General features: G+C 43.8%; 1 protein-coding gene and 1 long non-coding RNA gene across 17 annotated transcripts in view; one reads left to right on the plus strand and one right to left on the minus strand.

Moving 5' to 3' along the window:
* The window catches only part of EIF4G3 (eukaryotic translation initiation factor 4 gamma 3), a 148318-nt gene extending 127225 nt beyond the window's left edge, over window positions 1-21093 (plus strand). For 14 of the 15 annotated variants that reach the window (XM_037379661.1, XM_037379670.1, XM_037379662.1 and 11 more), the window contains 14 exons: window positions 353-485; window positions 1602-1696; window positions 3326-3419; window positions 3677-3794; window positions 5032-5255; window positions 6395-6510; window positions 8663-8835; window positions 11005-11130; window positions 11967-12048; window positions 13902-14000; window positions 14947-15093; window positions 16320-16401; window positions 17855-18001; window positions 18955-21093. In XM_037379661.1, coding sequence (XP_037235558.1) covers window positions 353-485; window positions 1602-1696; window positions 3326-3419; window positions 3677-3794; window positions 5032-5255; window positions 6395-6510; window positions 8663-8835; window positions 11005-11130; window positions 11967-12048; window positions 13902-14000; window positions 14947-15093; window positions 16320-16401; window positions 17855-18001; window positions 18955-19136 — 1818 coding nt within the window. In that variant the 3' untranslated portion in view covers window positions 19137-21093. Of the gene's footprint in view, window positions 1-352; window positions 486-1601; window positions 1697-3325; window positions 3420-3676; window positions 3795-5031; window positions 5256-6394; window positions 6511-8662; window positions 8836-11004; window positions 11131-11966; window positions 12049-12272; window positions 12458-13901; window positions 14001-14946; window positions 15094-16319; window positions 16402-17854; window positions 18002-18954 lie in introns of those variants that run through there. The other variant, XR_005103104.1, reaches the window with a different exon arrangement.
* On the minus strand, window positions 8843-18945 carry LOC119144393. 2 transcript variants are annotated; one of them, XR_005103111.1, is made up of 3 exons: window positions 18821-18945; window positions 18114-18270; window positions 8843-9751 (listed from the first exon to the last, which is right to left on the minus strand). It is a non-coding gene; the product is annotated as an uncharacterized LOC119144393 (long non-coding RNA). The 2 variants fall into 2 exon arrangements; XR_005103110.1 differs by having other exon boundaries at window positions 18780-18945.
* Window positions 21094-21330: the final 237 nt, after the last annotated feature.

A 21330-nucleotide genomic window follows, 5' to 3' on the forward strand; every position in this document is an offset into this window, starting at 1 on the left:
ATCCTCTGAACCTGGAAAAACTGGAAAGCTGGGAATGGGTAGGATGCTAGGGGTTAAAATGTCTTGAATTCAGTCATGCCTCTACAGAGCCAGGTCTTCACTGCAGCTGCCCTTCACCAAAACATATACCGCAGTCTGTGTACCAGAGCAAACAGCTTTGACCTGTGGTGCTGGGGTAACCACCGCCACAACGTGACCCAGCTCCACAGAATTTTCCCCAGTCCCTCGTGGAGCAGCCCCTCCAAGACGTTACAAGGGTGGCAGGGATAGGCCTTGTTCACGGTTTTCAAAATACCCCATTGATGATGCTCCCCTGGAAGTATCTCCGAGCACATGTTTGCTTCTTTCCTAGTGCAACTGGGTGTCACGGAGAGCAGATCAGGGCCCGAAGACCATCGAGCAGATTCATAAAGAAGCCAAGATTGAAGAGCAAGAAGAACAGAGGAAGGTCCAACAACTCATGACCAAAGAGAAGAGGAGACCGGGTAAAGTAAAAGCCAAGTTGGCTGCTCGTCTCACTCATTTCATCCAGTGGCCATAAAGGGAATCCCACATAAAAGAAAAAAAATGCGAGGTTTTTCTTCCCTAAGTGTAATGAGCAAAGGGAATTGGGGCCTGATTGTGGCTGAGGCTGGAGAAGGAACAGACTTGCCATGGATTGGCTGTGTGGATTTTTCAGGAGCAAATCCCTTGGGTAAAAATAGACAATCGTAGGCCAGTAGTACTTAAGTTTCACATTCATGCAAACCATATTTGATTTTGTGACAGGCTGCCAGAAATCTGTTAGAACAAGTTACTACGTAGGAGTCAGATTTGCCATCCATTCTTGCATACAGCAGAATCTAATTTCAAGAGAATAGCATCTAATTTCAAAAGTAACCATGTTGTCTTTAGCGGTTGAAGTTGTGAGGTGTTAACTCGCACACGAGACAGTGTCTTGGCGTTACCTTAAATTGCTCCCAGCCCTTGAGGTTGGCAGTACCTGAAGAAGAATTTGGAATGACTGGGACAGAGCAGGGCAAGGAGGAAGAAATCTTTGTGATTCTTGAACACTAAAGATTGTCAAATGGAAGTGCTGTGAAAACAGGGCATAAAGAAAATACATGTAGACTTTATTTATCCTAAAACTGACATTGGGAGAAGGTAAGGAACTTGTGGCTGCTTGAATGGTTCTGTGTCTAGACTAGCATAGCATTGCTGAAATCTGTGCAACAAGTGCAGCTTTGGGTTGGCAAAGGCACGTCGTCTGCTCCTTCAGTGAGCTTGTGAACACACAGTACGTGCAGCCATATCCAGACTGCAAGAACACATGCTGAGAAATCTAACCAGGAAGCACTGATAACAAAACCAGCCCTTGAAAATAGTGAGATCTCATATGTTGAGGCTATTTTATAATAATAAACTCAGGCGAGCTAGTTCTTGGTCTGAAGAAACATTCCGAAAGACATGATTTCTGCACAGAATTGTGCTGAGGCTTAGCAGAAACGTGCCATCATCTTTTCCTCCTCTTGCTGAGCCTGGAGACGATCGCCTGTGCTTTCCCAGGGTGCGGCTGGAGCAGTGGGGATGAGCTAAGGGTGGTTATGTTTGTCATCTGGCAGGTGTCCAGCGGGTCGATGAAGGAGGTTGGAACACTGTGCAGGGGGCAAAGAACAGCAGGGTGCTGGACCCCACCAAGTTCCTTAAAATCACCAAGGTAGGTGCCAGCACAAGACTCGTTCAGAGCAACAACAAAGCCAAGGTTTAACCTTATTGTATCTGTCTGTCTAGGAAAGACCAGTAACGGTGTTTAGAGGTCAAAACTTGGGGTTTGGGGTATATTAAATCCCCAGAGTTTATAGTGTGCACAAATAAAGCACAAGGGAAGACTCTCCGTGGTCTTCTGAATGTTCCCATTTTGTTTGTTCTGAGGGGAAGGGCGTATTAATACACTTTTTCTCAGGTTCATAGTGTCCTTTTAGTGACCCAGACGTTCTCTTAGTTGGAAAATCTGCATTTTATTAAATGATGAAGAGAGATGTGAATCAGGGTATTGGGTGTGATGGTGATGCAGCACATGACGTGGCTCTGACAGAAGGGTCTGATAGAGATCATTTGCTGCCTCAAGTTCTCAAGACCCCATTCTGACACTGCTTCTTAGTAGAAAGAGGATGCCACATTCAATCGGAAAACAAAATGTTCCTGATGTGTTGCAGATGGCAGCACTCCTGTCTTGAAAGGTTCAAGTAGTATGAGGAGAGCCGTGTCCACTTTTACGGTGTTCTTGGACTGCTGTGTGGTGCAGTTGCATCCCTCAGAATGCCATAAACTTTCATGCCCATCCTCCGGATGAGCATCTTCCTATTAATTTACCATTAGAATGGTAGTTTGGGGACATCTATTTCAGGCTGCAGGTTAGACAAGCTTGGAAATTTCTTTCACTGATCTTCAGAACAGCTTTGTTCTCCTTTTTCTCGCCAAGGAGAACTCCGTTTTTCACATAAATCAGGGAAATTCCTAGACGTTCCCTTGTCCCAGTTAATGTCGCTCTTCCCTGGATTTTACTCTCAGTGCCTGGATGCTCAGCAAGCTGGAAAGTAGAACCTGGATGGGCTGTAGCCCTTCTGCAGATCAGACTTGGTTTGTTCCTTGTGAAAGTCATAAAACAGTCTCCAAAACTTAATTAGCAGGAGGGATTCAGCCTGCTTTTGTCTGGGCTTACAGCTCATCTGGGAAAAGTCCTTCTACTGCATTTAGCACAAATACAGTACAACTAGAGCTAACCCCGCAACAACTGCATTGTCGGAAGGAGAGAGGAGCTCATACAAAGAGATCTGTGGGGTCACAACCTCCTCGTCAATAAATTCACCTACTGAGCTTTGTAAAATCAATGTCCTCTTCTTGTCAGACACTACTTTTTCCCTCCGAGTTCTGCAACCTGTTGTCATCCCTTGCCCTCTGAATTCTGTTTGTTACTGTGCAGGTTCCCCCCAAGGTTGTGACTGGTAGGTGGAGTGGACAGCAAAACCGTTCTACTAGTCACAAACTAACTGAACATCTTTCAAGTACTGATTTCATGCGCTTTTTCCTCCTTACTGAGCTTCAGAGTTCCCAAGTAAAAAAAGCTCCTGGTCATTGTGAATGTCTGTGACGCTTTGGGAGAGGCTGTTCGTCTTGCCCTTTGTTGTTTGTGTCCTCTGTCTTTGGCTGGGGTTTGGTCTTCCAAAAATGTGTTAAAGTGTATTTTGGTGTTCACAAAACGGGGATTGTTGCCAAAAAAATACCCCATTTATAATTCAGATGGATAATTTGCCCTTGTAATGGTTTGTCTTGATGTGTTTTACAGCCCACAATAGATGAGAAGATTCAGCTTGTGCCTAAAGCCCAGTTGGGCAGCTGGGGAAAGGGCAGCAGTGGTGGAGCAAAGGCAAGCGAGATGGGTAAGTCAGGAATGGGTCCTGCCGCTCTGCTTTGCTACCAGCCATCCTTGCCAAGAGCGGATTTGGGTGGGAATGCTCCTCTCCATGTGTGACTGTCTGACCAGCAGGGTTAAAGTGGGGCAGGACCAGCCTTTTCCCTTCAGTTGTCTCCCCATCACTCTGAAAACAGCTATTGCTCAACTGATTTTTGTGATGCTAAGGCATCAGCAGCTACTGACCTTGTTGTCGCTCTTGTCTGTGTTTTTACAATCTCCCAGACTCCTTACGACCAAGTGCCACTAGTTTGAACAGATTTTCTGCGCTGCAGCCTCCAGTCTCATCTGTATCTGCCTCATCCGCATCTTCAGAATTAGATTCTCGCAGGGCCTTAACTAGGTAAGCTTCAGTCCGACGATGACTTTCCCTTCTGCTGTCTGTCTGCCTGCGCCTTTCCTTCGCTGCTGTAGTTACTGGCACGCAGGAAGAAAGAATTTCATTGAATTTCGAGGAATGAATGAGTCTTTTCCTCCACCCTGTGTGCTTTGAGTTAACTTAAAACACATGTGTATTTTGTATCTTTGGAGAGACAGGTGGTATTGATTTTTAAAGCCATTAAATGGAATATTTTAAGTTCCACTTTTCAGTCACCCTTCGTGTAAGATACACTTGCTAGTAGTTTATAACAAGTTAAACACCTCTTCAGATAAAATGGTGTCATAAATGGCTATTCAGGTTGGATTCAATGGTCGTGGGTTCAGCCAGGTCAGTAGGTTTGTTTATCCAGAAGAACATGCTGAAAACCTCGCAGAAATTCTGCAGGGCTCTTAAAACATTCTGGCTGTGCCTGACCCTTCCCATGCAATGTGACCCAGCTTGCCCGTGCTTCCACATCATGTGATGCATATGTAAGGCTGTGCAGCACTCTCACACCCCAATTTCATCAGGGCTACAGCCACTCCAGCTTGTAGCATAAAACGTATTAACCCTCAATAATTTATCACTTCTAGACACTGTTTAGAAATGTATGGTTTGTTAAAAATGTCACTTCCAGTATGCACAAGCTGCTGGACTGTTTCCTTGGGTTTGTCCCTCTGATGTTTTCCTTCCTTTTTCACCTAAAACTCTGGCTTACCTGGATATTATTCTGTTTTGGTGTCATTTTGCCCATCTTACTCATTAACACAGTAATTAATAGGACAGACCCTTGTCACCTGTTGCTGGTAGCCTTCACTATTCAGAAGCTATTTTATCAATAAATAGGTAAAAAATACACCGCTCTTTCACAGTAGAACAGTACCTTTACATTATAGAATTCACTGTTCTGCATCTACAATAGGTGCTGTAAGGACTTCATTGCTTTTCCGTGTGTACTTTAGGAAGCACTGGCTCTGCCTGTCCACTCAGTGGATATTTGGTTTTATGCATCTCTGAGACCTGAGTTCATTTCGATGATAATTTAATTTGAAGTTAAATTTTCTGTGTAGCTACAACCATAAAAAATTGAGAGGACAATCCTGCAGGGTTTGGGTTGTGGGGTTTTCCTGCAGTTGCTAGAAAGCTGTCCAATGTCTTTTCTTGCGAGCAGGAGTTACTTGTACCGTAACCTTTAAGTGTTTATGGTTTTGTTCCGCAGTCGCGGAAGCACAGGCAGGGAGAAGAATGACAAACCTCTTCCGCCTTCCCTCTCCCGCCCCAACACCTTCCTACGGGGCAGCAGCAGTAAAGAGCTGCTGCTCGACAATCAGGCACAAGAGGAGCAGCGGAGAGAGATGCTGGAGACAGTGAAACAGTTGACAGGCGGCATGGAGATGGACAGAAACAGCACAGAGGCAGAGAGGAACAAAGCCAAGGAATCTGGTAAGCGGCTCTTCCGTGCTCAGGGAATCTTGCTGAGTACGTGAAAAGGCATAAGGGAAAATCTGTCAGAAAAAGTGGCAGATTTCTGTGCAGCGGTGTGAATATTTGTCCTACAGTCACACATCAAGCTGCAATAGCTGTGATCTGCCTCCCCAAGGTTTGTAACAGTGGATTCATACAGGCCTTGGCATCATCTCCTCCCTCCAGCTCCCCCTTGGGATTCGTTGGAGTTGAAAGGCTGCAGGTACCAGCAAGACACCACGTCGCTGTCATGCCTGCTCAGACCCTGTTGCTTTTGCCATCGGTTTCTGGGCTCAGAGTCCCCAAAATCAGTGTCAGTTCTGTGGAACCACTGCTTCAGTGCCCAGTAAAGCCGTATCTACCCTTTCTGCATGTTTGCCACGGCCAGAGCAGCGATTTGGGTCTGGGACAGAGCATGCACAGCATCTTTTTAGTGCTGCGTTGTTGCCAGCCCTCCTTCTGAGCAGGCCTTAGCACAGTGCAGTGTTAGCACTCGCTGGGGTGGCTTGTCACCTTGTCAGCACTGCAGCTCTGGCTTTTTGCTCCTGCCAGCTTGAGCCAATCTGTTAGTGAGAAAATATTGAGGACACTCAGGGCAATGTTCCCTGTGGACAGAGCCTTTGTGATAAGTACAGTGTTCTGCTCTGTCCCTGGGAAACATCTAGAAACTGCTACAGTGAGGAACACGTCTTGACTGCCACAACACAGCAGATGCTTGTCTTGAAGCTTCAGGACTTTGTACAGGACTTCACGGGGACCAAGGTTTTGGAGATGTGATCAGGAGATTGCTTTGGGTTGCTGCCCATTGAGGTCAGCATGTTTTAAATTTCCAGCATGCTGTAGCAGCTCAAAGTTTAATTATTTAATGTTGATAGAGAACTTTGAAAGTGTTACAACCTGTGTCACTGCCAGCAGTGTTTCTACAAGAAGGTTGATTTACAGAACCATCAGGAGTTCATGCAGGGGAAGTTAGCCAAGAAAGGAATGACCCGTGCCTGATGATGGGAGAGGGAACATGCCCTGCTCCGGTGACTTCTGTTTTCAGAGCGTCTTCTCTGAAAATGATGCTGATTTTCCCTTTCCAAATGCATGTAGTTTTTTTCTTCTATTTCTACCAGCCAAGCCAGAAGCTACCCCAGCTCCAGCACAAGAAAAGCCTTCACTATCAGAAGAGGAAATAGAGAGAAAATGCAAATCTATCATTGATGAGTTCTTGCATATTAATGATTTTAAGGTAAGCAAAATTAAAATCTCACTTAGCAGAAAGGTCTGTGGGACTTGAGTATGTTTTCTCTCCAGGAACAGTGTCTTTGTAAGCACCCAGCTCACGCAGAGGTAACGGAAACGATGGGGCCTGTCAAAATCTGAGCAGCAGCAGCTCCATGAGTGTTTTGAGGACAGTTGTCTCCCAACCTTGTTTTCTGCCCTCCTAGTAATAGGAAAAATAGGCCAGCTTGTGTGCTTTAAGTAGCAAGATGTATGCGTATCTGTCATGAATCACTGAGCAGCTCCATAATAGCAGCGATTTTGGAAGCAGAAAAGCCAGTGGGAAAATAAACTGAGGTTTTCATTCAGTTATCAAAGCATGTGCTGTTCTGATCTGGAGGCAGATAAAGCAGTCCTAAATATTGAACAAACCACTCCAGAGTATTTTTAATAAACATTGAAAATTACAGAGCAGCTGTCATCACTTCCTAGTTAAAGGTTGAAATTTTGTTTCCTTTGTAAATGGATTTCTGGTTCGTCCAGGGAGTTTGCAAGAAGTGTTACGTTAGCTGCAAAGTTGATTGGTTTGATCTTTTGCTGAAATAAATTTTTAAAACCTGCCAAGTTTGAAATAGCAGCACTGGGGAGTTCCTGGTTTGGCACCCTAAAAGCAGACTTGCTGCTTCCGCTTCATAGGGCTTCCAATTAAAATCAGAAAGAGGAATATTCTTGTGATGGATTGTTTTGGGTTCACATCTAGTTATCAGGAGAAACTATTAAATCCTGGTTTGGAGAAAAAAAAAATGCTTTGATTTGCAGTGTCCCCCAGCTTTGCTGGCCTGGCAGATCTCAGCAGGGAGAGTTAGGGGCGGGGGGGGCTGGTGAACAAAGCAGTCTCTGGTCCTTTTTTCTTTTTGCCATAGACTTCAAAGGCTCACCCCTGGATGTCTGGGGCGAAGGGGCTGCTTCAGTTTCTCTGCTCACACATACAGTGAGATATTTTTATGGCTGGATGGAAACACGAGTTGAATCATATTAGACAAGTGCACCTCTGCTTAAAAAAAGTACATCAGATTGAGGCACCTTGTTTGCATTAAAGGGGTTACTTAATAATTGTAAATTCTTGCTGCTCTTCAAATGCATCGTGCAACAAAGCTGCTGGCTAATTCAACTTAAACTCACATTAACAAGGCCATATATGAGTGTGTTAATGTAGCATAGAGCATAGGAATAGCCGTTTGTCATGAGTTTAGTCTTCAGTATTTAACCTGACTGTAAATTAAAACTGCTGATCTGTGTGCTGGTGTCCAGTGGCAGCAGGGTCGAGCTGTGTGTGTTCACCTGTCTGTCCTGGAGACACAGAGATCTGTCAGGCACATCTGACGGGAGAGCTCTGGCCCAAGCGTGCCGTCTGGGACCGCCAGGCCGGTGACCTGCAGAAAAAAGCTGTTCAGGACCTGCAGAAATGCATCTGGGGCTGCCAGTTCTTGATAACAAAAGGCATAACCTAAGACAAAGAGCAAATGTCTTTAGTTGGGAAGCCCACTGAGATCCGTTGGGCTCAACCTAGAAGGTCAGTAGAAGATCTTTGCTGATGACAGTGGAGGTTTTTGACATGAGAGCTTTCAGAGACATGCTCATTTAAGAGTGTTTTATTTGCTTCAGTTACAAAATGCACATGCCAGAAAGCAGAAGCTTTAGTAAGGGGAAGTTTTCCTCCAAATGCTCCCCACCTATTTTCTGCTTCTTTATATGATGTGGGTTTGTAACAGGCATTTTTGTGTCAGGTTGGATCAGTAATGAATCTAACCTCATGTCCTCTTTTTGACTTGGCTTGATATTTGATGAAATAGTAGGTGTTTTGGTGGCATCCAGAAGACAATTCCTGTCCTTTCACTGAGCAGCCAAACTGTACTCTGGAGTGTGATGGTGTATTTTACAAATTGTTGCCTGCATCGTATAAATTCTCATATCTTTTTTATTATTATTATTATTCTGTTGCCATCTCAGTGATGATTTGTGATGAGCTTCCACAGCCTAGTCCAGCACCTTTGCTGGAAGCTTCACTAAATACTCATTTGCCAAAAAAACCCACCCTATCTTATAGTTGAAAATATTATTCTGCCCCGTTTTTTGATGTTTTCAGTTCAGGCGAGTGATCCTGTGTGTCATTCGAACAGGAAGCAATGCAGTGTGTGGAGGAGCTGAGCACCCAGAATCTGCTGCCTGTTTTCGTGCGAGTGGGAGTGGAGTCGACACTCGAGAGGAGTCAGATCACCAGGGATCACATGGGCCAGTTATTACATCAGTTGGTGCAGTCAGGAAAGCTGAGCAAGCAGGATTTCTTCAAGGGGTTTGTATTCTGCACATAGAAATGAATACTTTTTTTCAGCATTCATTGAACACTGTGTTGGAGAGGAATTATTTCCCACCTTGCTTTGGTATCCTGCCTTCTCCATGCATCTGTTTGGAAGGAGTATTTTCACCTGGGTGTATTTATGAGTAATATAATTATTGTAATATATTTAAAGTATTTCACGTTAGTGAATGTAAATATTTTTGTGTTTTTGTATTGATTTCTAAGCAGATATGTAGGTGTCTGTTGAAGTGTTTAGAGGTCTGGTTTGTGATGCGTTTGCCAATGTTAGTCTTTTGGCACATCACTGAACGAGAGTAAAAGAGGAGGAAATAGTCAAAAGTCTGTACGTGACATTAATGCCTGGAGGCTGCGTGGCCTGAGGGCCTGTGCATCCACAGAACTGCAGCCGTTCTCCCACAACAGGCTTCACCCATACGATGCCGTTTCTCAGGACAGCTCAACTCCAAGGAGCAAATGTGTCCTCAAGGGGCTGAGAAGGAGAATACACGCCAGATGTGTATCAGACGGGTTAAACCTTCCTCAAGAGGTCCGAGTTTCAGCTGCTGTTCACATCAGCTCTCTGGGGTTTGTGTTCCCAGCCTGGATTTTAACTGGTGTCCAGTCATAAAACGATCCGTGTTCCCAGGGAGGTCTCTGGCACTGCTCGGTCCTTGCTGGGGCTTAGAGGAGAGTGGTTAAAACGGGGACAACCATGAAGAGCCGCCAGCGAACGAACAGATGAAGTGATGCTTTTGATACTGAGTTTCGAATAGTTAGTCTTGTCTTGCTGCTGTTGAATCATGTCTTACCGTGGCACCGCTGACCACTCCGATCATGATCTCCCTGTGCCCATGTCTGGTGGTGAATTTCATTGTGATGCAATCCAGTGGCTCACAGGAAAAGTCCAAAACTGTTCAAAAAAAAAAAAATTTAAAAAAAAAAAACCAACATATCAACAGGGAGTCCACTTGTCTCTGTCCACACAGTTGCTGATGGTCAGAGCAACTCATTCAAAGTGTTACATTTCCATAATGGATTGTGATGAAAGCCGTTCCTGTGTTTCCTGGAGTGTGGATAAGTGGTGGTGATACCATATAAGTAGGATCTTGATGAAGTAGTGGGACATGCAGTCTGAATGTGGCATAAAAAAAGTGAAACAGCTCCTGGAGATGATGAAAGGGCAAGTGGTGTTCAGCCAGCACATGAGTACACCACCAAAAACCACTATATTTATTCACGCAAGACAAATTATTGTGTAATTAGGGGTTATGGGACAAGTACTGGTCGTAGCGCAAGTCTGGAGAGTTACACAGCAGGAAACCCATTTCTGGCAGAAATCCTTGGACAAACCTGGGTTGAAGTAGTAGCACAGGATGTAATGAACAGAGCAAAGGAGATGGTTTCTGGGTCTGAAGCACGAGAGAGATTTATAGTCGCTAAACTGGACCCCAGAATTTTCAGGATTTTCAGGCAGAAATGAATCATGATGAAAACTGGCAGGAGAGCCAGAAAAATAATCATCTTGTACCAGGCACAGGAAAGGAAGCCACCTACAAGGGTTTTATTGGAAAAAAGAGTTAGCGTGATTCCGGAAACGGTGTACGGCATTGGGGAGCAGTTTTGTAATTCGTCCTGCCACATTTTCTGTTCTGGATGGAAACCTTCATCTGGCGTATTGAACTTTTTTTCTCATGTTGTTTTACATGCTTACAGACATTTTGCTGCTTACCTTACATTTGGGCTTCTGTTATCATTATAATGCCCTTCTGTAAATGTTTGGATGTTTCTAAGAAGGCTCCATTTATTAGATGGTTTGTATTTCTAGACAAAAATGCTTTTTTGGTTTAACAGGTTTTACTAGTTAGCAAACAATTTGTTACTGGGATAGAAGAATTATTGTAAATAGAGCTTTCCTGGATATATCTGCTGGTTTTACAAAAGGCAATGCCTTTTTCACGTACTCGCCATGTTACTACGTAAAGAAATTCATTCCTGAACACCACTGAAAGTATAAGATAGCAATAGGGTTTTTTGTTGCCTTTGTGATTCTCTTCACTCCTCTCTCCTGTAACAAAGGATTTTTAAAGTGCAGGTTTGCTTTGCAGGAAAAGCTTCAAATTAAATTGTATTTAATGCTTGGCATTTTTCCTTCTTCTTTTAAAGCTTTTCAGATACCTTGGAGATGGCGGACGATATGGCCATAGATATACCCCATATTTGGTTGTACCTAGCTGAGTTGGTGACCCCCATGTTAAAAGAAGGAGGAATCTCTATGAGAGAACTTATACAGTAAGCAATGCTGCTCTTTTCTGGTGTTGGTTGAGCTGAGCACTCTGCCTGGCTATGCTATAGTATTTTCACAGCATGGTTCCCATCAGTAGATAAAAGACAAGTGGTGTTAGAGGCTCAGCTTCTCGTGTGAGCTGATAAAAGGCTTGCTGCACATCGTTCGGGACTTGCACTAGGCTGTGGTAGGAAGGGAGCTTGCTGCTCTGTTCAGGGGTGAAAGTTTCATCCATAAATCTGCTTCAGTCCTGTTTGTTTCTAACTAAACAAGTAAACTAAAAAATACTTTAAAAATGCCCCACTGTTGTACAGTTGAAGTTGTTTGAAAGCACAGCAAGGCCCTGAGAATTAGATTTGAAGAGAGCAAGGTGTCTCAGGAGTGTAATAACTACCACGAGGGTGTTGCCTTAAATGGGCACAAAAACCATGCCTGCAAGACTGGAAACTGTTCCCAGGACCAGAGTTTCTCTATTTTGCATGTGACCTTACATATTTGGGGATAAACTGGAAACCAGTCGAATGGCTCCCTTTTCCTGTAAGTGGTGTATTAAGAAAAGAATAGCCTTTTCCCTCAAAAGGGTCCTGCTGCCCAAATGCAGCATCCCACAAAAATGAGTGGATTTGACATGACATTAAAATGAAGTATTTCTAATTAGCCCTGTTGTGGCAAGTGCACTGCATCACTGAAGTCTGTTTTATCAGCAGTGCTAGCCAGATGGAATCCTTTATCCCTGGCAGAAGTTAAAGGTGATGTCCTGCCTCACTTTGATCACTACCCCTTTGCCTTGCATTCCAAATTCAAATTATAAGGAAAAATATCTGGTTTTCTTTCATTCTAGAGAATTTAGCAAACCTTTGCTTCCTGTGGGAAGAGCCGGTGTCTTGCTTGCTGAAATCTTGCACCTTCTATGCAAACAAATGGTAAGTGTCTGGGTGTACTGTTCATAGATGGGAGCTGAATGCAGCGAGTACATGTTTATGCATGAAGCCTACACATATCCCACGTGAAGGTATTTAGGGATGGGCCAGCCAGTCCAGATAACCTAGGAAACCTGCCTCTTCATCCCCAGTTTCCAACCAAGCCTTACGAGGTTCCAAAAAGTTGAGTTAACTTTTTTTTTTCTCATCACTTTTCCCTTTTGCAGGTACCTTTGCACCTGGCTTCTTCCAGAAGCTAGAGTGCTGAAATGCTGCAAGAGGGACATGCTCGAGGTATTTCTGGGCTGACCAGAAGCAGCAAGTGCCGGAAATCTTGCGAGAGAGCTGTTCTTGCAGACCGGAGAGGTTCTAAGGGTTCGGATAAGCTTCAGATGGCCTCTCAGACTTCTGGGTGCTTATCCAAACTAAACCTGCCAACTCCTAAGATTCACCCATCACTAGGGGTAGTAGCGACACTTTTTCACCCTGTAACTTCTAGAGCTCTCTTACACATCTCACAGTTGTGTGTCCAACCAGTTTGGTGGTTTCCCTATTAATTCTGTCTCCATTTTTTGTCTTTTTTTTAATATATATATATATAATCAAGCTAAATACTGCACTTCGGATATTTTCAACCCTGTAAAATCCCTCACTTGCCTTTTCTTTTTTTTTTTTTTTCTTTTTTTTTTCCTTTATAAAGCATGCATTCAAATAAGGTTGAATGTTCCAGGAGCATTTCAGTCTAGCAGTGCAAATAGTGACTTTTTATTTATTTATTTTAGTCTCATGCTTGTTTGGACAGTCAACTTCCATTTGTTGGGTTTTTTTCCTCCATTCTGTGAAAGAAAAGCTGCTGTGCTCCAGGGGCTGAAGCACAGCCTTGGGTTTCTGTTTCTGCCACAGCTTTCTAATTCCATCTTGTCCAGGCCAGCACTTGGACTGGGTATTTCAGTGTAGTATCAGTCATCTAATTCAGATCCTGATGAATAGTAGCAGGAACCATGCGCAATTAACTCTTAATGATCTGTATTGTAAACTTAAAAGCATAATCTGCTTTGTAAACTACAAATCAGGCTGCTTTTATTAGGGCTTAACTGAGGCTACACAGTCATCTCCCTTGTGCAGGTGCTTTAAGGTGAAGTTTTGGCAAAGCATTTGGGTGTTTTTTTATTCTTGTATTTTTTATTCTTGTCAGAATTGTATATGTGCCCTCTTAGGCAGGACACCAAAAGGTCAGCGTGACATTAGAGGATGCGGGAGATTGAACTGTATGTGCTGCAAAGGCGCTTTTCTCAAGGTTTGCAATAAATTCTAGGAATTGAAGAGTGAACTTGGCATTATGTTCCTGAATTTGAGGCTTGATCTCTGCACAGAAAACAGCCATGCAAATAATTATTTTCTAAAAGTAGCTGATCTGCTGGTGCCTTAATGTCAAGGCAGGGGAAGTATGAGTCACAGAGTAAGTTGCTGTCAGAGTCAGGAGAAGATTCTTAAGTCATCTAACTGCCAGCTCTGTGTCACGGCCGTGGGAAACTGTGCCTCGTTCAGATGTGTCACTTTTCATAGGTAATCTCTGGCTGAGGTTGCTGGAAACCCCACGTGTCACATTATGCCTTGTTTATTACCCATCACTGTGGTGTCTGACCACTTGACGAGATGTGTATATCTGTGGCAGGATTGCATATATAATTTCTCTTGCACGGGATTTCCGGATGTTTTCACTTCATTGCTAGGCATCTTGTTTGGTGGCTGAACGGTTCTTTATTTCTCCTGACACAGCTGCACCACTCCAGCTTGTGTAAGCTCCCCTGGTTGTCTCTCAAGTGTTTAAAATGAACAAACTGCTTGTCTTTTAGAGCCATAAGAAAGTGGGAGCCTTATGGAGGGAGACTGGCCTCAGTTGGAAGGACTACTTACCTGAAGGGGAGGATGTACATACCTTTCTCATGGAACAAGTGAGTTCAGAGCAAGCACTTGCTTAATGATTTTGGCACACTGGTTTTTGGCCCTACATCCCTTTTGTTCCTCCTTTTCCATCCCATTCTTCTGTACAGCTGCTATGGGATATGGGGTGAAGCATCTCCCTCGCCAAGTTGGGGTTAGATTAATTCAGCACCTCCTTTCTGAAAGGCTAGGACGGACTTGTCCCTTCCTGTCCCAGGTACATGTCTCCCATCAGCTGGCTTCTTGTAAGAGGTCCATCATTGCATCTGCGGGGAATGAACTCGAGAATGAGTTTTGCAGCAAAGACAGACAATCTGCAGAAGGGTCGGAATAAATGGTAGCAATTATTCACTCATCCCACCTTGCTTTATGATCCTGGAGGGTTTCACAACCAAGAGGAACTGGGGCTGATGGGGGTACCTTGCAGCCCTGGCTGGTGGTGCTCCTGAGGAAGAAGCTGGAGGTTTCTCTTTGGAGCACCGAGTGGTCCACTGCTCTGTTTTAGCACTTAAGAAGTGCTGCGCTGCAGGAAATGAAATGGATTACTGAGGCCTGGGGCTTGGTGAGGGGACTGTAGATCCTCTGTCGCGTTTTGCAATGAATTGGGGCGTTAGCTGCAATTTCTTTGAGTGAATGCCAGCTTTGGTAATTGCATTCCAGCTCCCCGTCGTTTCAGTTGAGCAACATGCGCTTTATTTTGTGCTTGCTCGTATTGTGCAGGACTGGAGTTGCTTTGAGATGCCTGGTTGTCTTTGCTGGGTAATGTAGTTCCCACATGTTTGTAAAATGCTTTATAATCTTTGGAACAGAGAAAGTATATAAATCATTGTAATGATAACTCAGTGGTTGAAAGATGCCAGAAAGCAGATTGAAGTGTAGCTTGCTGCCTCAATTTGGTATAATTCAGCATAGGAAAGTATATTTAACTAATTCTCATTATCGCTTCTAATGTTGCAGAAGTTGGACTTCACGGAGTCCGACTGTTCCAGTTCCTCAGAAGCACTTTCAGAGAAAGAACTCTCTGCGGAAGAGCTGAACAAGCAGCTAGAAAAACTCATTGTTGAGGACAAAGCGAATGATGAACAAATCTTTGACTGGGTAGAGGTACAAAGACTGTTTTCACCCTCCCTGTGCACAGCTCATTAACTGCTTTTGTAAATATTTTCTCTTTTAAAGGAGCATCTCTGCAGGCTCCTCCCTAGGCATAGGGTGGTAAGATGATTAGGTCTGTGCAATCAATGCATCGGAAGAATTAAAATCTAAAATATCATCAGTCACATTATTTCATAGTAACCTTTAGGAAGAAAGAATTGTAGCCACGTTAACATACAACTGTGTAACTGCCTTTTAAATATTGTAGACTTTCTGACACTGAATATGCTGCTTCTGGCTGCTTAGTACATTCTAGACCAAGCACGCTGCTACATTCTTGCTTCCCAAAATATAGGATAAAAGCTTTGTGTTGCTTTTTGCACCATGACCTATGCGAATTCTCCCCTGCCCAGCCGCATGCCCTGTCATGGTGCAAAACTGTCCAGGGCAGTCACGGAGGGGACATGTACCTTTTCCAGTGCATTGGGCCAGGCACTGTAAGAGAAAATAAAGAAAAAGGAAAAAAAAAAAGGAAAAAAAAAAAAAAAAAAAAAGAGGCCATGTCAACCCACTGATCTTTTGCCCTCTTGTCTCTGACTGCATCCTTCAAGCCAGATATTTAATCTAGTGTCTGAAATTATACCCAGCCTGATTCATTTAGATCTGTGCTTACAGCTAAATCTTGGTCAGCTTCATTTATTTCTGTTGCTAGAGCAAAAGTGTTAGAAATGCCATTTTTTCTTCTGCCGTTAGGGAAGTTGAGAGTGGAACAAAAGCAGCACTGAAAATCTTGGGACACCCATAGGCTCTTTGTAGTCTTGGACAAGTTACATAGCCATTCTCTGAATTTCTTCTACAAAGCAAATTCTACAAAGAAATCTCCACCCAAGGAGCATGCTGTAAAATTTCTTGAAAAAGCCCAAAACTCTTAGAAAATGTCTAAGGGCATTGCAAAAGCCAAGTGTGGTTGGGTTGGTTTGTTTCTCAAGACAAATGACTAGTTGTGAGAGTAGTTAAATGGTGAATCGATCGCATGAGAACTGTTGTTGGGTGTTGAACTACCTGAGCTAGTTTCAAGGAGTGGGGAAGCTGAGTATTTGCAGAGGGCTGAGCTGGATTTCTGCTGCAGCAGCTTTTGCTGTACTTGAACTCGCTGCCAGATTCAGTGGTGGAGTTTGAAAGCAGTTGCTTTCACACAGCAGCGTGTTTTTAACCGGTCCATTTACTCTTGATTTCAGGCTAATCTAGATGAAAGCCAGATGAGTTCACCTACATTCCTTAGAGCTTTAATGACAGCAGTTTGTAAAGCAGCTATTATAGGTGAGTAACTTGCAATGTAAACACCACACAAACCAAATGTATAAAGAATTATTTCATATTTTTCAGGTTTATATCGCTTTTCCCTCCCCCAAGGCTATATTTTATCACACACTAAGACTTTTGCCCTGCAAAAAGGATGTCCGTTCCCCCTGCAACAGCCAGGCACTTTGCCAGTTACGGTGTTCTCCAGGCCCTAGTGCGTCCCACTGACCTTGCGTGAGCAGACGCTTTGGACTGAGTAATGCCAGATTGTTCGTTGATTTTTTATTTTTTTTTTCTCTAGTGACGGTGGAAATGCGCTAGACATTATTAAGATAATTAGCATTTCCACTCCCATGTCAGCAAGTATGCGTGGGTGCTCTACCATCGCAGGTTGCCACGTGCAAGTTGGAAGAGTGGGTTGCAGAAGAGAAGCCAGCCTGCATCTCTGTCTTGTTAATAGTTTTATGTCCAAAGTTGCAGTTTTGGAAAGACAGTTCATGTGGATTACTTGAATGTAGGGCAGTCGTCTGGAAATGGAGGAAAGGGTGGGTTCCCAAGTCAGATGTGTGAGCCTCCGGCCCTCAGGGGGGCTTGAGTAAAGCATTGCAGCCAGAAACATCTGGTCAGCTCACTTTGTTTTCTTTAATTTTACTGTTGGCATCTGGCAAGGCAAAAAATTGCGCTTGTAAAGCAGTTGGTTCTGCTCTTAGCTGTAAAAGTCACGCTGCTTGGTGGAGAGAATGGTCTGAACTTCATCTTGTTGGGAGGGGAAAGGCAGCCCAGCTCCTTTCTTCTCCCTGAGTACGGAACCTTTCTGATGCCACCTAGTGTCAATGGCGAAACGACACAGGATTTGATTACAAATGTTTAAGGGTTCCCTGATGTGTATCAGGAACATCATCTTACTGTTTACGTTTTGACCTTGCTTCTAACCGGGGGGTGGGGGTCCTTACTTAGTTAAAAGCTACTGAATAATTTATCTATGCTGCTGATGGACTGCTTATGCATATTTTTCCTACATTCCTGACTTGCTATGTCATTTCCAGTTTATGATTCTGTTTCTGCCTTTTTTTTGGGGGGGGGGGGGGGGCGGGGGGGAGATACAATTTTCTAAAAACCTTCTATATAACTGAAATTTCAGCCCTAGCCACTGTACACACTTTGGGCATCCAGTTGCCTGTGGAAACACAACAATTTGCTCCGCAAAGGTTGTAATTCTGCATATGTCAGCAGGCTGGTTAGGGCCAGGGTTGCTGCTGGTACTGGTTGAATTTGGGGAACTGGAAGAACCAAGTCTTCCAAAAAAAGCCATTGATCAGAAATACTTCCTGTTGTCTCTCATCCTCTTTTCTCCCCAAGCAAACCTCTATCTGTGATTTCCTTGTGATTTTTTGAATAAATAAAGGTGATAAAAGATCCACCCCTGCTGCTGTGTACTAAAGCTGATCCTGGTTGTTTCTCTTCCCTGCAGCGGACTCTTCTAGCTTCCGTGTGGACACTGCTGTTATCAAACAGCGAGTGCCGATCTTACTCAAGTACCTAGACTCAGACACAGAGAAGGAACTTCAAGCACTTTATGCACTACAAGCATCAATAGTAAAACTTGATCAGCCTCCTAGTAAGTATTGCCTCTGTGCTGGGGATTTGAACCCTGACAGTATAAAGAAAGGTGGTTCCTGCAAGAGTGAAATTTAGTGGTAGAGACTGGAAGAGCATGTGCTTTTCCTTACCTTTGTACGTAACAGATGAGAGAAAACAGCGTACAGTGGTTCCTGCTTGTCCAGATTCCAGCTGTTAGAGCAGTGCAAGTCCCCATATCCTTGGCCAGAGACTGACTCTTCTCTTGGTTGCTCCTGTAAGCCGCTATGCAGCAGGAAGGACAAACCCCTGTTGATAAAAAGAACAGTTAAAAATAATCTATTGAGTTTACAGTACCTAGACACATGGGAGCATTGGACGTTGTAATTGCATTGCTGCACCACAGGTGTCAGTGGACTTGGAGGGGATAAAATGAGTGGGGCAACTGATGAGTCTTGTCCCAGAGACACTGCAGAAAACTGTTGTTGGAAGAGGCGAGGGAGTTGCCGGAAAAACAGGGATTCCCGGGGAGTCTGCAGCGCACAGTTGGAGAGTGCCCAAAAAGATATGACTTGACCATCCTTAGCTTTAGGGTGCTAGTCATTCATTATCCCTCCCACTGAGCTGCAAAAATTAGGTGTTGGAGAGGAGCCAGGCTGCCAGGTTGCGTGGTCCAGCGAGAGGAGGATGAGCTGCTGTGGATTCTGCTTGCTGGCCAATCTCTAAATAATACGTTCCCATGGCTGCTTTCCCAGCTTTCCCTTTTCTGCGAGCATGTGTTATCCGATGGCATCAGAGGGACCTGTTTTCCCTCTCACCTGTGTGTAACCAGCCAGGAAGCAGTAACTCAGTAACAGACCTTCCTTTTCCTTGTATCTGCATCTCTTGCATTAAAGGTCACGTTAATCCCCTTATCCATAACTGCGTCTTTGTCTGCTGACTTAAACTGCACAGTGCTAACAGATGTTCTCTCCCATGATTCCATTATTGCAGATTTGTTGCGGATGTTTTTTGATTGCCTGTATGATGAGGAGGTAATATCAGAGGATGCCTTCTACAAGTGGGAAAGCAGCAAGGACCCAGCAGAGCAGAACGGGAAAGGAGTAGCGCTAAAATCTGTCACAGCATTCTTCACGTGGCTACGGGAGGCCGAAGAAGAATCGGAGGATAATTAAAACTTAAAATACAGAGAAAAAAAAAAGAAACAATTTAAGTATTTTTTTAAAAAGTTTCACGTCTTCGCCAATCACAGTGCAGCAAGGCCAATTCTCGCGCAGACCCCCCCTTCCCCCACACATGCACGAGTGGGAGAGGTAAAAATAGATAAACACAAAGGTGATCATTGAGGAAAAAAGGTACTTGAAAAAAAAGTAAACTTCAAACCTGAGGGCGGGAGCACTAAACCAAAATACATGTATTATTTATAGAAAATATTTTCTGTTTTAATCTTTTTTTTTTTCTTTTAAACAAGGACTCATACTTACAAAAACACAAAGCAAAACAAATCTGTTTAGGAAAAAAAAGAAGTTTAAAACTTTTAATTTATTAAAGGACTGCAAATGCCAGTGTAATTTTTAAATTTGCAGTTTCTGTAAACAAATTGTATAATAGAACAAAAGCAGAGAAATAAATTTCCCTCCCCTTCATATGCACCTCAGTTTTGTTTCAAAGCATGATAAATAGACAAAACTTTCAAGGGGGTTGGGGTAAGCTAGGTGAGGAAGAGATCAATTTTTTTCTTTTTAATTGTCATCAGATTTTTTCTGCCTGCCTCTCAGCTTGCTTCAGAAATTTAAAAAGAAAATAGTAATCAAAACTTACATAACCTTGGAACGGAAGGAAATGCATTTGAGAAAACCGCTGCGGACCAGAGTGCTCCGAAAATAACTCATTCAAAACAGTGCTACCCTGGGGAAAAAGTACTAGTGATACTTTCAGAACCTTTAGAGCAACTTTAAGGCTTGTAAATACATAGAACAAATATTTAAAAAAAAAAAAAAAAAAAAGAAAAAAAGAAATTGACTCAATACTATTTCTTTTCACTTTCAAAATATAAAGAACAAAATAAAGACAAACATTGCAAGTTTAAAAGAAAGTAAAACGACTTCTCCTTTTGACAGCTGCTGAATGTGTGCACCATCTCTGAGCGGTGCTGGCTTCCTTTTCATTGTGTAGATCCTCGGTTCCAAATTGTGTACATATAGTGTGTGTATGTATGTGTGTCTACCAAAAAAAAAAGAGGGGTGAGAGCAATTGTTGCAAAAAAAAAAAAAAAGGGGGGGGGGGGGTTGCTGCTTGGGAGACCTTTTCTGCAGAGAGAACTTAATGGCCAAGGAGCAGCTGGCTGGGCTGCTGTACCATGTAGGTGTGTTTGGTTCCCAGCACATTGCCGTCAGGCTGGGAGATGACCCCGGGGGCAGTTGGTGCCCGATCCCAGCTCCTTTTTTTTCCAGCTGTGCAGCTGCAATGTCTCTCATGTGACTTGGATCAGTGGCATCATCCTGGGGACTGGGGACCCTGCTAGCTCTGGAGGTAGCAGCCGCTCAAGCAGAGAAGCGACATCCCTTCACCGCGGCTTGCGTGTCCGTTGCTGCCCAGCTTCTGCTGCCACTGCCCTTTGCATCTGCCGGTTGCCTTGCTGTGCCTAAGGAACCCAAAGACGGGTAGAAAAAAAAAGCGCCCAACACGAGTTAAGAGGTGGAACAAGCATTGTGGTGCTCTTCCCAGCTCTGCCCGTCCTGTGGTGGCGTCTGAAGTCCGAGTGGAGTCTGGGTACAGATGAACAGCAGTCACTTTGCAGTTGCAGTTCAGAGCACGTGTTTTCTGTGTACCCAAAGGGACCTCGGCCGCGCCTCGATGCCACGCAGTCCTCCAAACTGAGCTGCTGCTGAGTACATTAAGTCTCTTGTGTGTCTCTCTTCAACAACCAAAGATGACCTGCTGGCTCTCACTGTGAAGAAGCATCTACCATAACACATTCTGCAAAGTTTGTGAAGCCCTGAAATGTAGTTTGTGAACTGTGGTCCGTGGACCACGAGTAACCTGTGGAGCATTTGCTGGTGGTCTGTGCAGCACTAGCTGCTCACATGATGCTGTCTTTTTCTTTCCAGCTGCTAAATCACTTTTTTTTTTTAAAAAAAAAAAAAAAAAAAAAAAGGAAAAACAAACAAAACAAAAAAAGGCTACAAATACATTACATACTTTCCTAATCTTTTACATGTAAACAATTGCTGTACTTGCATAAGGATGTTATTTGATCACCAGGGGGAAGGGAGGAGGGAGCCTGGTTGTGGCTGGAGGGGAGATGTCCCTGAGACATTTTCCCTGTTAACGTGTTCCACGCCATGAATCTGAGCTAGAGAATCCATG

The sequence above is a fragment of the Falco rusticolus genome, chromosome 3, assembly GCF_015220075.1.
Source record: "Falco rusticolus isolate bFalRus1 chromosome 3, bFalRus1.pri, whole genome shotgun sequence".
In the NCBI taxonomy this organism is placed as follows: domain Eukaryota; kingdom Metazoa; phylum Chordata; class Aves; order Falconiformes; family Falconidae; genus Falco; species Falco rusticolus.